Genomic DNA, 14,274 nt, shown 5'->3' on the forward strand with positions numbered 1-14,274 from the left:
AACTTGCATTTATATCAAATACAAGTCATCTTTTGACTTTCTCTAAGCCAGTATTTAAAGATTCTACAGTTTCATTTGGCAAATATTCACAAAGATACAGCAGGCCTTATTAACATAACACACAATACCAAACAGCTAAAAGGATTTGACCCTTTATGAAAATTCATAAACCTCACGACCTGGGGTCAAAAATGAAGGGAACTAATTTACTCAAATGTACAGTTTTGAACTGCGTGACAATACTGTAAAATAATTACATGCTTGTCTCATACCATTTAAAAGTTTGCTTTTGTCATACCATCGGATTTAATGAGGTTTCCGAAGACTTTAGCTGTTTTTATCTTGACCTGAGTGAAGAACAGGAGCGTTCACTGTATAATAACAAACAGCCGGCTGAGCTGATTGGCTTAAATTATCAGAAAATCGAATTAAACGGCCTGCTTAATCTTGAAGACAGTCACAAGAATCTCACAAGAACATGTCCAGGTCCAAGTACACTTTCCACACAAAAAAATCAAAGGATATGCATATATATATATATATATATATATATATATATATATATATATATATATATATATATATATATATATATATATATATATATATTTTTTTTTTTACATTGCATTGTATCATTATTTTCATTATTATCTTTCATTATCATTTATTATTATATTTTTTAGGTTATTTCTTATTCAAATCTGTTGGGTTTTTTTTGGGGTTTTTTTTGCGTCATGGTAATGAGAAGTGAAGGGTGTGGAGGTTATTGAATTATGAACATTACATAACACAATGCAATAATATTAATGCTCCTAAAAATTGACTTTTTAAATAACTATGGAACATTTGTGGGGGTGGTCTCTTCATTTTCGGGCCTTAAATTTAATCAGGACTTACTTGTTCTCGACAGGTTTCGTGAGATTTATCACCACCTTTTTGAGAGAATATAACTCTACCAAAAATAAAAATATAAGTTCTAGAACAACATTTGAATGAAACTAGGCAAGAGAGAGAGGAATGATCCCAGAAACCAGTCTGTGACTTTATAACGTGAAGGCCTTTCAGTAAATAAGGTACACGTTTAATATTTCCATAATATTTTGGTTGGATAATCTCTACAAGCAAGCAGTTCATTTCAGCTTCCATTGTGTCTTTTAATATGGAGCCCCTAAAGGAACGTGGTGATGTAAAAAAAAAAAAAAAAAAAGTCAATATTTTGCATTCACATAAGAAAATGTACATTTGCTTGCAAAAGTACTGCACACACCCCCAAAAAGTTTGTTTCCCCTTCAATCTCATGTTATTTCCATCAACAGGGAAAAGCTAAACCTTTGCAAGCATACTCAAAATCTCATGTTTTCCATCACTATGTCTTCTTAAGGGCTCAGAAACATACTCTTATTGTGCATCTTAAAGTTTTATTAGGATCTATATGACGAGTCCAGTCGTCTTCAAACTGGACGTTATGGCCGATAGGTGGCGCTGTTTTGTGGCCATATTACCTGAGTAAATTTACTCGTTACCTTATTTACTGAAATGCCCCTGTAGCTACATCGATAAAGAGCACTAGAACTAATAAAAATGTTTTTATACATTTTATCTGTACACTATCTTAGTTGCTTTACATCAAGTTACAGACATACATTGACACAGCTGAGGGTGAAATTCCCCTCATGCCTTTCAACATCAGTGATTATGCTAATCTTTAAAATCATTGCATTGAAAACAATCAGGAACACTGTAAACAGCAAAGTAAGAATCGAAGTACTTCTTGTCTTTCCATTGCACTGAGCAGTGTGGCACCGCATGACTGTAAGCAGCCACTTTCTCATACAAACATTGTTGTCGGCTCTGTGCGGATCACGGAATCAAAAACGAAGCAAAGTCTTTTCATGGCGAAATGAGCAAGCTAAAGAGAACCAACCCAAAACAACTGTTCCTACTGGCTCCAGGCCCACAAATGTGCGTGATGGAAAAAACAAGAGTTTACAGCACACCACAGAAAAAAAGCAGGGACACACTTTGCACTCCTAGGCTGGAGGGGCATGCGATGCGAGCAGTAACGGACACAACACTGAAGCGCTGTGGGATCCTGCTGTCCAATGGCCAGGACGGCCTCTTTACCAGGTGCACAACTGTCCATGTGTTTGCTGGGTAAGAATGAGGTGAGAAGCTGCTGGAAGGGAGCCAGTACGAAAAGTACGACCCTGCAGAAAACATCACACAGATTAGCTTCAAACGCTAGTGCCATTTACCCACTTGTTAGCAACCACCTTTAAAAACTGTATTGGAGCACGCCCTGTAAGCTTTTAATGATGTTTAGTGCTGATGATCTTCCGCACCACCAGGGGGCGCAAGCTGTGCTCTCAGAGTGTGACATAAGGAGTGCTATAACTGATTACATGTAATCTGGATTAAATAATCAGATTCCAAAAATTAAGCAGTTGTAATGAAATGAATTTACATTAAAAAAGCACACACACAAAGACTTCAGCATTATGGGATTGAAAAGCATTGAAAAGCTAATGCAGTTTTCCATGCATACAACATGGAAAGTCTACCTTGAGGTTAAGTGTCTTTCTTAAGCTTATGATTACACTGATTATAGCTCATAAATCAATTCACGGAGGGTTTGAACTTCCAACCTTTTAGGTTCCATTTCTGATCTTCAAGCACTGAACCACACCAAGCCACAACTATCTGCAGCTTGGCCTCACAGCAGATATGATGATGCTACTGCAGCCCACAAACAGTCCAAAGCAAAGAGCGGTTTACTCACCCCTTCCAAACAACACCAGTTATCCTGCTTTTGTGTCCACCAGCTGCATCTGTACGTTAACAGACATGGCCTCTCCTCCATAGCCTCCTTTAGACTGCATTTGGTTCTGGATTGAGTTCACCTGGACACAGTTCATAGGATTAAAACAACACCAGCTCAGAAAACTCATTATGCACATCATGTCTAAGGTCAGAAACCAATCCCTATACCCCTATTTAGTGCACTATTTGAGGGCTCATCTGTAGTGGTGTCTGAAACTATAGTGGACATGATCAAGTAGACTACTGTCACACACTGCAATAATGAGTGTACAACTCACTCAACCTCTGGCCGCTTGTGAATGATTCAGTGACTGTGGATCGAACATCAGCTGTACTCACAGAGTTAATGCCACTGAAGATATCTCCAGAGCCTACGTGGGCCGTGTGGACAAAATTGGTGGGCTCGCCGATCATACTCCGATCTATACGTCTCCGCCGCTTCTGCAGAATCAGAAACAGACAAAGCTGAATCTAAACAAAGGTCAAAAATCGTCATCATTTACTCACACTCAAGTCGTTTCATGACTTTTATTTATCAATGAAATGCAAATAAAGGTGTCCAGGAGATTTCTGAGCCTCCAAAGGAAGTTAATTTCACCAAAACCTCATTGGTTTAGTATTTAAGCATCAAACAAGCACGTTCTAACATCATATAAAGTGATGAAATCTTGTCAGAAGGCTTGGAATAAACTGTTCTACTCAAAATGTCTTTATGAAGTTTTTGAAGCTTGAAATGTTTAGTTATCAGGACTTTCAATGGAGCAACAGAAAACTCAGGTTTCATTAGAAATCTTCAGAAGAAAGCAGTACTACTTTAATCTGCTAATCAAAAACATAAAAAAAAAAACAAATTTGAAATTCCTCACTTCATAACAAAAGCTAAAAAGATCATGAAAATAAAAGCTACGTTCAGAAGGCAAGACTGCACAGATTTGTGAAACATCTTTCAACAGGATGCTACGTATTTGTCACAACCTCATCAGTGCACACTGTTAATTAGACTCAAGTGTTTAACGATAGATTTAATGCATATTGTATGTGTAAACACCTCTTAGTCAATACAAAGTAAAGAGGGAATCCTTGCTGCGCTGTGGCTCATTCACTAAACAGATCAGAAGTCAATGCTTGCTCTCGATGTGCCAGACATTGACAGAAAGCTTCGTCAGGTGTGACAGTGTCACGGTAGGAAATCCAGTGTTTCCTCCGTGTCATGTTTTGTGGTTGTTTTTGTACTTACGTTGTCTCCATGTGCTCGTTTAGTTGATTGTCATCACCTGGGTGTTGATTGTCTCGCTCCAGCTGATCTTCATCACACCTCAGCTACTTATACTCACCTCGCTCTCTCTCTGTTGTCAGATCCTCTCTCATGTCTCCGTGTCCTAGTTGGATTACCGTCTTCCGTGTTCGTGTGCTGGATTGGGTTCGTGTTGTCGTCCTCGTGTCAGTGTTCCGGTCTGTTCCTGGTTTCACCCATTGACCTCCTTCACCTGCACCATCGACTTCACCATCCAGCTCTTCTCACGCCACCGTAGACCTTCCTTGCCATTGCCAACATTCTGGACTCTCTTTCTAATAAACATCATTGATTGCCTGCAATTGCTTCCTCCTCTTTTACCTGTCGTTACAGTAGGATCTGACCATCATGGAAGCAGCAGGCGATCGCTCCCCATCTCATCTGGAGGAATTTCTGCAGAGAGCCGTGGGTCGTATGGATCGCCAAGACAAGGCGATAGATGAGATGGGTCGAGCCTTCCAAGCTATGGTGACGAAGGTGTCCGAGCTCGCTCTCCAGACTCAACACCAACAACAACAGCCACCCGCTGCGCCTCCCACGCCACCCACACCGCCGATCGTCTCCGGGGGTATTTCCCAGCCCGAACCACGCCTCCCCATCCCTGAGAAATATGCGGGTGAGCCAGAGTTTTGTCGATCATTTCTGTCTCATTGTTCTCTGCACTTCGCCATGCAGCCCCGCACGTTCTACACCGAGGAAATGAAGGTGGCATTCGTCTTGTCACTACTGACGGGAAGGGCTGCCCTCTGGGGGACGGCGGTGTGGGAGAATCAAGACAGCTGCTGTGCCTCGTTCCACGCCCTTTCGGAGGAGATGAGACGGGTCTTCGACCGCTCCGTCGCCGGGAGGGAAGCGGCTAGACTTCTCACGGACCTACGTCAAGAGGACAGGTCCGTATCCGATTACTCGATTGAGTTCCGCACCCTGGCGGCGGAGTGTAAGTGGAACGAAGAGGCGCAGTGGGATCACTTCCTGCATGGGTTGGCTGACCGCATCCAACAGGAGATCCGCGCCGTCGAGCTCCCCACTTCTCTCAATAGCCTGATTGATCTCACCATCAGAGTTGACAACCGACTCGATCAAGCCGCCAGACGGAGGGGGAGAGCAGTTCTCGCAAACAGACCGGAGGCTCAGTGTCAGCGCTCAGAGGTTGCGGTCAGCCCACCGGGAGATCTTGAACCCATGCAGGTGGGGCGAGCTCGGCTCTCCCGGGAGGAGAGGATCAGGCGGAGATCCCTGGGACTATGTTTATACTGCGGCAGCCAAGAACATCACATCCAGCGTTGTCCGGTAAAAGACCAAGCCCGATAGTAAAACGGAGGCTACTATCGGGTGGGATCTCTGCCAGGAAGACCTCATCTACATCGACACTCCTTCCGGTGAGTCTACGGTGGTCCACCCACGCACTCGATCATCACGCTTTGTTGGATTCTGGGGCAGAGGGTAGTTTCATGGACTTCAAGTTCGCTTGTAAGCTTAACATTCCTCTCACCTCCCTCAAACACCCCATTGCACCCTTTGCTCTCAACGGACACAGACTACCACTCATCACACAGACCACCTTACCTGTTTCTCTCATCACATCTGGCAACCATACTGAGGAGATCTCATTTTACATCACGGACTCACCTCAATCCCCCATCGTTCTCGGTCACACCTGGCTTCAGAAACACAACCCCAGGATCAATTGGCGCCTTGGATCCGTGGTTAGCTGGAGCGAGGAATGTCATTTGTCTTGTCTTTTGTCTGCTGGTGTTAATGTTTCTGAGTCTGTGTTTCAGGGGGAAGCAGTGGATTTGGCTAGCGTGCCCGCGGAGTACCACGACCTGAAGGAGGTGTTCAGTAAGTCTCGTGCTGATTCTCTTCCTCCTCATCGTCCCTATGACTGTGCGATAGAGTTATTGCCAGGTACTTCTCCGCCTAAGGGCAAGTTATATTCTTTGTCTATTCCAGAGACGGCGGCCATGGAGAAATATATATCCAGTTCTCTAGCAACGGGGTTTATCCGCCCTTCTTCTTCTCCAGCGGGGGCGGGGTTCTTTTTTGTGGGAAAGAAGGACGGATCCTTGCGACCTTGCATTGACTACCGAGGGCTGAACAACATAACGGTAAAGAATACCTATCCTTTGCCGCTTATGTCTTCAGCTTTTGAGAGGTTGCAGGGAGCGTCCGTTTTCACTAAATTGGACTTACGTAATGCTTATCATTTGGTCCGCATCAGGGAGGGGGATGAGTGGAAGACTGCCTTTAACACCCCTAGAGGCCATTTTGAGTACTGTGTGATGCCGTTCGGGCTAACCAACTCGCCGGCAGTCTTTCAAGCACTCGTTAATGACGTGTTGCGAGACATGGTCGATCTGTTCATATATGTTTACCTGGATGACATATTGATTTTTTCTTCGTCTCTCCAGGAACACGTGCAACACGTACGACGAGTGCTTCTGCGGTTGCTAGAGAATGGATTGTTTGTCAAGGCGGAGAAATGCGTTTTTCATGCACAGTCTGTTTCTTTTCTAGGACACATCATTTCGACTGAGGGTGTTCGCATGGATCCTGAGAAGGTTAAGGCTGTGGTAAATTGGCCATCCCCAGAGTCTTGCAAGGCCCTGCAGAGATTTCTGGGGTTCGCCAATTTTTACCGGCGTTTCATTCGCAATTTCAGCCAACTAGCCGCTCCTCTGACCTCCTTGACCTCCCCTAGTTTGACGTTCAGGTGGTCAAACGCAGCTGAGGCTGCGTTTGCCAAATTGAAAAGCTGCTTTGTTTCAGCTCCCATTCTCGTCACCCCTGATCGCTCACGTCAATTCATAGTGGAGGTCGACGCGTCAGAGGTGGGGGTAGGAGCAGTGTTATCCCAACGCGCATCCTCAGACGGAAAGGTGCATCCGTGCGCGTATTATTCTCACCGTTTATCTCCTGCAGAAGTTAATTATGACATTGGCAATCGAGAGTTGTTGGCAGTCAAACTTGCACTGGAAGAATGGCGTCACTGGCTTGAGGGGTCGGGTGTACCTTTCATTGTATGGACGGACCATAAGAATCTCGAATACATTAGAACCGCCAAAAGACTTAACTCCAGGCAGGCTCGGTGGGCATTGTTTTTCGGTCATTTCGATTTTACACTTTCTTACCGGCCGGGTTCCAAAAACATCAAACCCGATGCTTTATCCCGTCTTTTTGAGCGTTCCGATCGTACTGCTACTCCCGAGCCCATTTTACCGGGGACCATCATTATCTCCGCGCTCAGATGGGAGGTCGAATCGAAGGTGTTGACTGCCTTAGAAGGGGTAACGCCCCCGGCTCGTTGCCCACCGAACCGATTGTTTGTGCCGGAGGGGTTACGGTCAGACGTTCTCCAGTGGGGTCATTGTTCCAGTGTTGCTTGTCACCCAGGGGTTAGTAGAACTAGATTTCTAGTCAAGCAACGATTTTGGTGGCCTGGTATGGCTCGTGACGTCCACGATTTCGTCTTGGCTTGTTCTGTTTGCGCTATTGGTAAGACTTCCAATCGACCTCCAGATGGGTTACTCTTACCGCTGTCTGTCCCTTCAAGACCCTGGTCCCACATTTCGCTAGATTTTATCACCGCCCTCCCGCCCTCTAAAGGCAATACGGTGATTTTAACCGTAGTGGACCGGTTCTCGAAGGCGACTCATTTTATTCCCTTGCCCAAATTACCTTCAGCCAAGGAAACAGCGGTAGCTGTCATTGACCACGTCTTCCGCATACATGGCCTTCCGACAGACGTGGTTTCTGACAGGGGTCCCCAATTTGTGTCCAAATTTTGGCGAGAATTTTGTAAATTGTTAGGAGCGACTGTTAGTCTTTCTTCCGGGTTCCATCCCCAGAGCAATGGTCAAACCGAACGAGCCAATCAGGATGTCGAGAGGGTTTTGCGATGTTTGGCTTCCAATAATCCTTCGTCCTGGTGTCAGCAACTCTCAGTTGTGGAGTACGCACACAATTCTTTGCCAGTGTCATCTACGGGCATGTCTCCATTTAAGTGTAGTTTAGGGTACCAACCACCTAATTTTGTCAGTACGGAATCCGAGGTTTCGGTCCCCTCCGCACACGCACTAGTCCAGAGGTGTCACCGCACCTGGACCAGAGCTCGCAGAGCTCTGCTCCAGGCTAGGTCGCGCACCAAGGCTAAGGCCGATCGCCACCGGTCGAAGCCTCCCCGTTACGTCGTCGGTCAAAGAGTGTGGCTTTCTACCCAGAATATTCCTATGCGTTCCGTTTCTAACAAACTTGCTCCCAAATTTATTGGCCCGTTTTCTATTACCAAGATTATTAATCCGGTAACCGTGCGTCTTAGCCTTCCTCCGGCGTACAGGAGGATTCATCCCGTGTTCCATGTGTCCAAAATTAAATCGGTGATTTCCTCCCGTCTTAATCCGCCTGCCCCGGTTCCCCCCCCGCCTCGTCTCGTTAATGGGGAAACCACCTATTCGGTTAATCGTATTCTGGACTCTAGACGGAGGGGACGCGGTTTTCAGTACTTGGTGGATTGGGAGGGTTACGGTCCGGAGGAGAGAAGCTGGGTTCCTGCTCGGGACATATTGGATCACCACCTTATAGATGATTACAATCTACAGGTAAAGCAGGCTGGGAACGTCAGGTGACGTCCTAGGGGAGAGGGTACTGTCACGGTAGGAAATCCAGTGTTTCCTCCGTGTCATGTTTTGTGGTTGTTTTTGTACTTACGTTGTCTCCATGTGCTCGTTTAGTTGATTGTCATCACCTGGGTGTTGATTGTCTCGCTCCAGCTGATCTTCATCACACCTCAGCTACTTATACTCACCTCGCTCTCTCTCTGTTGTCAGATCCTCTCTCATGTCTCCGTGTCCTAGTTGGATTACCGTCTTCCGTGTTCGTGTGCTGGATTGGGTTCGTGTTGTCGTCCTCGTGTCAGTGTTCCGGTCTGTTCCTGGTTTCACCCATTGACCTCCTTCACCTGCACCATCGACTTCACCATCCAGCTCTTCTCACGCCACCGTAGACCTTCCTTGCCATTGCCAACATTCTGGACTCTCTTTCTAATAAACATCATTGATTGCCTGCAATTGCTTCCTCCTCTTTTACCTGTCGTTACAGACAGACTGCAGATGCTATGCTGGAAAATGTAGAGAATATCCCTTGTATGTCTCGATTATTGACCACTATATTCCACACAATAGACTTAAATTCAATGCATTAGTCATGAACAATGCTCATTCACATTCATTCAGATTTAAAAACTTCCTAATACTGAGGAGCGGTGCTTGTGAGATGCTGTTTGGGTGTTTATAGATCCTCTTTCTGTCATGATTCTGCCCTCGTGTCCTTGATTTTTCCCTAGTCTTGAGGCAGGATCATGACAGACCCGTGTTTTGTGTACAAGCACATGGCCTTGTCTTTGGGCCATGTGCTTGTGTTGTCTCGTTCCCTTGCCCCGCCCCCCTTGTTATCCTAGTCTTGTCGTGATTGTCCTATCTGTGCCACCTGTTGCTTCATAATTAGTTCCCCTATTTAGATCTCCTAGTGTGCTCTGTCTTTCGTCGGTTCATTGTTTCCCCAGACTGTACCTCATATGTGTTCCATTGTGATTGTCCCACACTGTGATTGTGATTGTCCCACACTGTGATTGTGATTGTCCCACACTGTGATTGTGATTGTCCCTACATGTGAGTGTTTACCTTACCGTGAGTGTTTGTTTATAGTTAGTATTTAGAGTCCTTGCTTATCTTGTCAGCCCAGTCCTGTTTAGTTATTTAGTCTTTACCTTAGTCAGTGTTTTCCCCCTCGTGGGTTTTGTTTTCCCCTTTTTGTCAATAAACCCTTCGTGTTGAGAATCCTGTCTGCACTTGAGTTCCTCCTTTGCCAAACCCTGACAGAATGAACCGACCACCAAGGAACTCAGCAAGCAGGAGGGCCTCCGAGCTTCAGCGACAGGCGGAGTTCCGGAGGCAATGCTGGACGTCATCCCCCACCGACAGGAAGGGGGTCACCCTCCCATACTCGCCTGAGGGGGAGTGGATCCTCCGCAACTATGCCCGGCTGTGGGAGAGTCTCTCCCAGGAGGAGCCGCAGAGGTCCCCCCCACCTACCCAGCTGCCAATGATCCCAGAGGGTCGTCTCCTGGCCGTCACAACACTGGGGGAACAGGCAGATTCCCCCCAGAGTCCTGAGGCGCCTTCCACAGCCAGCAGTCTCCCCAGGAAGCGAGGGAGACGATTTTCGTGGGAGTCAGCATCGGAGTCGTCGGCGTCAGAGTCTGCCCTGCCTGAGACCAAACTCCCCCAACCCGTCTCGGTTCCAGCTGTGACCTCTGCACCGCGGCCAAGGAGGAAGAGGAAGAAGAAGGGGTCTCCCGGTCCTGCGACTCTGTCTCCTCCTGCAGTGGTGGGTGTGCCCGAGCCAGCAGCGGAGAGCGGTGGGTGTGCCCGAGCCAGCAGCGGAGAGCGCTGGCGTGCCCGAGCCAGCAGCGGAGAGCGCTGGCGTGCCCGAGCCAGCAGCGGTGACCCTTGACCCTGAGCCAACGACTAGGAGAACTGTTTTCAAGTCTGCAGTCGTGAGGGCGGAGGAGAGAGCCGCGGCCGACTCTGCAGCAGAAACTCTAATACAGTCTGTCTCATCTCGTAAGGAGATGCCGGTTATTATTGCCGCTAAAGCCTTGTCTGATTATTTGTCTCGTCTTGTCCAGATCCTTGAAGTCCCTACCTGTCCTGTCTTGTCCCTGTCCCCAGAGATCCCGAGCCAGCCGCTGTTAGCGCAGTTCCTTACCCAGTTTCTGTCCCCGCTGATGTTGTCATGTGTCCTGTTGATGTCGTCGAGTGTCCAGCCGTCGTCTCCCCGTGCCCTGTTGTCTCCCCGTGTCCAGTAGATGTCGTCGAGTGTCCAGATGTCTCCCCGTGTCCAGTAGATGTCGTCGAGTGTCCAGCTGTCTCCCCGTGTCCAGTAGATGTCGTCGAGTGTCCAGCTGTTGTCTCCCCGTGTCCAGCTGTTGTCGCCCCTCGTCCAGTTGATGTAGTCGCCCCTCGTCCAGTTGATGTTGCCCCGCGTCCCGTAAGTGTTGCCCCGCGTCCTGTGTCTGCTCCTGTCATGTCCTCTGTCAGTTGTCCAGAGACCTCTCCCCACCCCTCACCACCCGGACCTGCCCGGACCCCTCGTCGTCAGCCTTCGTCCCGTCCTCCTAAGACTCCTGCATCACCCACCCACCCTGGTCTGTCCCCCATGCACTTTGTGGTCCCACCTCCTCCCCTTCCCTGTTTGTTTTTTTTTATTTGTCACCCTAACCCTGCCGTTGTGTATTCATGTTTGCCTTTGTTATTATTTGTCATGTCTTGTTGGTTTGTGTCTGTGTCCCAGTCTGTCATGTCAGTCATGTCCCGTGTTTGATGTTCCCTTGAGGAGCGTCTGGAAGCCGCTCCTTAAGGGAGGGGTTCTGTCATGATTCTGCCCTCGTGTCCTTGATTTTTCCTAGTCTTGAGGCAGGATCATGACAGACCCGTGTTTTGTGTACAAGCACATGGCCTTGTCTTTGGGCCATGTGCTTGTGTTGTCTCGTTCCCTTGCCCCGCCCCCCTTGTTATCCTAGTCTTGTCGTGATTGTCCTATCTGTGCTACCTGTTGCTTCTTAATTAGTTCCCCTATTTAGATCTCCTAGTGTGCTCTGTCTTTCGTCGGTTCATTGTTTCCCCAGACTGTACCTCATATGTGTTCCATTGAGATTGTCTCTACATGTGAGTGTTTACCTTACCGTGAGTGTTTGTTTATAGTTAGTATTTAGAGTCCTTGCTTATCTTGTCAGCCCAGTCCTGTTTGGTTATTTAGTCTTTACCTTAGTCAGTGTTTTCCCCCTCGTAGGTTTTGTTTTCCCCTTTTTGTCAATAAACCCTTCGTGTTGAGAATCCTGTCTGCACTTGAGTTCCTCCTTTGCCAAACCCTGACACTTTCCTCACAGTGGATGAAGGTCTCAGCACATCACAGCACAGATGACATAATTATCATAATTAGGACACAGTCACTTTGCTTCAGGGAAAAATGTGACCTAATTTAACAAGCACCCATCTTCTTCAATTACACACTGATTTAAGATCAGCCGCCCTTTTTTCCAACTTCTCAAGTTCAGCAGAAAACATTTGCACTTATGTTATTAACCATTTATGTAAAGCAAATACTAAAACAAACTCTATTATACTCACAAAACTGTGAGTGGCTCCATCAAGTATTTAGAAAATTAAGTCAAACTCAAATGCATTATTGTCATTAAATAGATAAATATCTCAAAGTGGTACGTCAGATCATATGCTGTGTTCAGGTCATGCTGTAAAGATTTACAAGTTCACATGAGTCATAATTACAAGTTGGAAACTTCTTTAAACTTAAACCACGTGTAAAAACATACAAATGTCTTAGAGGTAGAAAAAGTACAGCCAATTTGATTAAACTTCATTTAAGGCAGCATCCTTCCAGTGGACGATGTAGGCACACATTTCATTCACCAGTGGGTCACACTTCATAAGTGCCTGCAATAACAACAACACAAATCCCAGAAATTCCTTGCGTGCTTTAGCTTTAAAAGGCCAAAGGTGGCAAGTCTCTCTGCTTACAGACCTTCAGTCAAACCAAACTCAGTTCAGCATATCAACTCCTCATCCTCATGTTCTTTAGAAGAGCCTTACTGACTTTCATTTAATGAATCTTTCCTCCTCACTGCATTTCATGCAGGTCAGCCTTTCGTGCAGCAATATAAACGCCTTTGAATAACAACATCCACACATTCTTCAACACCAGCTAGTGTTTGGTCAAAGAGGGGCGTCAGTGAATGATAAGCATTGGCTTGAATCCTTAATAAAGTCTGGTGTTGATATGCACACCACTGAATATATCGTTAAATCATTTTTGAGAGACATTCTGTTATTTTTCACTGCCAGAGGAATTTGCTTGTTTCACACGACATCATTAGAGATAATCCTGAGATGAGATCTGGGTAACCTTTCGATTATTGACCAACAGTGTTGTGAGTAACGCATTACAAGTGATTCCTATGTATTGACTGAGAGGTCTCCTGTCCTCATGTTGTGAGAAATCAGGAGGTGTGCCGTGTGAACATGATGCTTAATGTAGATCTAGACTAAATGTGAAGATAGATTTACTCATCTCACTTGCACAAAAACAGATTCTGTATTCCTAGAAATGAATAAAAACTACGAAACTCTGAATAAGATGCAAACCTGCAATGATTAAATATCAATTAACACAAATATCCTTTATGTATTTAATCCAATTTTATTAACCAGTGTCTTTGCTGCTGACCTTCGATGATCCAATTCAGCCACATTAATAAGTAAAAATGACTTTAAATAAACATTTGTGTTTCATGTTTTTTAATGGCTGACGAATGTTCAATCCTATGGAAGCCTGTTTCTGCCACTAAATAATAATAAACAAAGGTTATTAGGACTTTTTATCACTCAATTCTGACTTTGACTCGCAATTGCGAGTTTATATCATGTATAGACCAATAAATGGTAATAGAGGATCAAAACGTCACAAAGTGACCCAGCTCTACAGAAATTAAATACATGTTAATAAATAAATGTTTTATACAACACAACTTTAAAAGATTACAAAAATTGAATAAAAAACAGAAGCGGCTTGGTTTGCAGTTGCAAGGGAAACAGGAGTGGATGGTACGATTGAACAGTGAAACGTGTAATTTTACGTAATTTTTTTGTATGTGTGTAAGTACTTGATTAACTATTGTGACTGATTAGTTCCTTTCACACTGCGATTCTGGAAAATATACGGGTAATGTGTCCTGGCAATTGTTCCCGGTTCACTAGATTTTGCACTTTCACACTGCCAGTGATTACCCGGGATATGTGCGTGCTTTTTCACACAACCCATAAAGGTCCGTAAAGACACGTGACATCAGGACGTGACGTGTAATGTGCGAGTCGAAAACGCTAGGCACGTTATACTTTCACTGAAGCTTGTGAACGATTTCAGTGTCAGCGCAGAAAGTGAAGAACTAACTGATCTCTGCTTTGTTAGAGTTTGCAGATATATTCTTTCGTTGCGAACGTTGATCTTCCTTCAAAACACCTGGTAAAAGAGTCGCGCGATAATGTTGTAATAATGTAATATTGATTTACATATGTTTACTGTAGTGG

General features: G+C 45.6%; 1 protein-coding gene across 2 annotated transcripts in view; it reads right to left on the reverse strand.

The window, feature by feature from the left end:
- Nucleotides 1-637: 637 nt before the first annotated feature.
- The window catches only part of LOC128021444 (CDC42 small effector protein 2-like), a 31,484-nt gene continuing 17,847 nt past the window's right edge, over nucleotides 638-14,274 (reverse strand). For both annotated transcript variants that reach the window (XM_052608606.1, XM_052608607.1), the window contains 3 exons: nucleotides 3,160-3,261; nucleotides 2,780-2,900; nucleotides 638-2,207 (listed from right to left, as the gene is read on the reverse strand). In XM_052608606.1, coding sequence (XP_052464566.1) covers nucleotides 2,799-2,900; nucleotides 3,160-3,261 — 204 coding nt within the window. In that variant the 3' untranslated portion in view covers nucleotides 638-2,207; nucleotides 2,780-2,798. The remainder of the gene's footprint in view (nucleotides 2,208-2,779; nucleotides 2,901-3,159; nucleotides 3,262-14,274) is intronic.

The sequence above is a fragment of the Carassius gibelio genome, chromosome A10 (assembly GCF_023724105.1).
Source record: "Carassius gibelio isolate Cgi1373 ecotype wild population from Czech Republic chromosome A10, carGib1.2-hapl.c, whole genome shotgun sequence".
NCBI lineage: Eukaryota > Metazoa > Chordata > Actinopteri > Cypriniformes > Cyprinidae > Carassius > Carassius gibelio.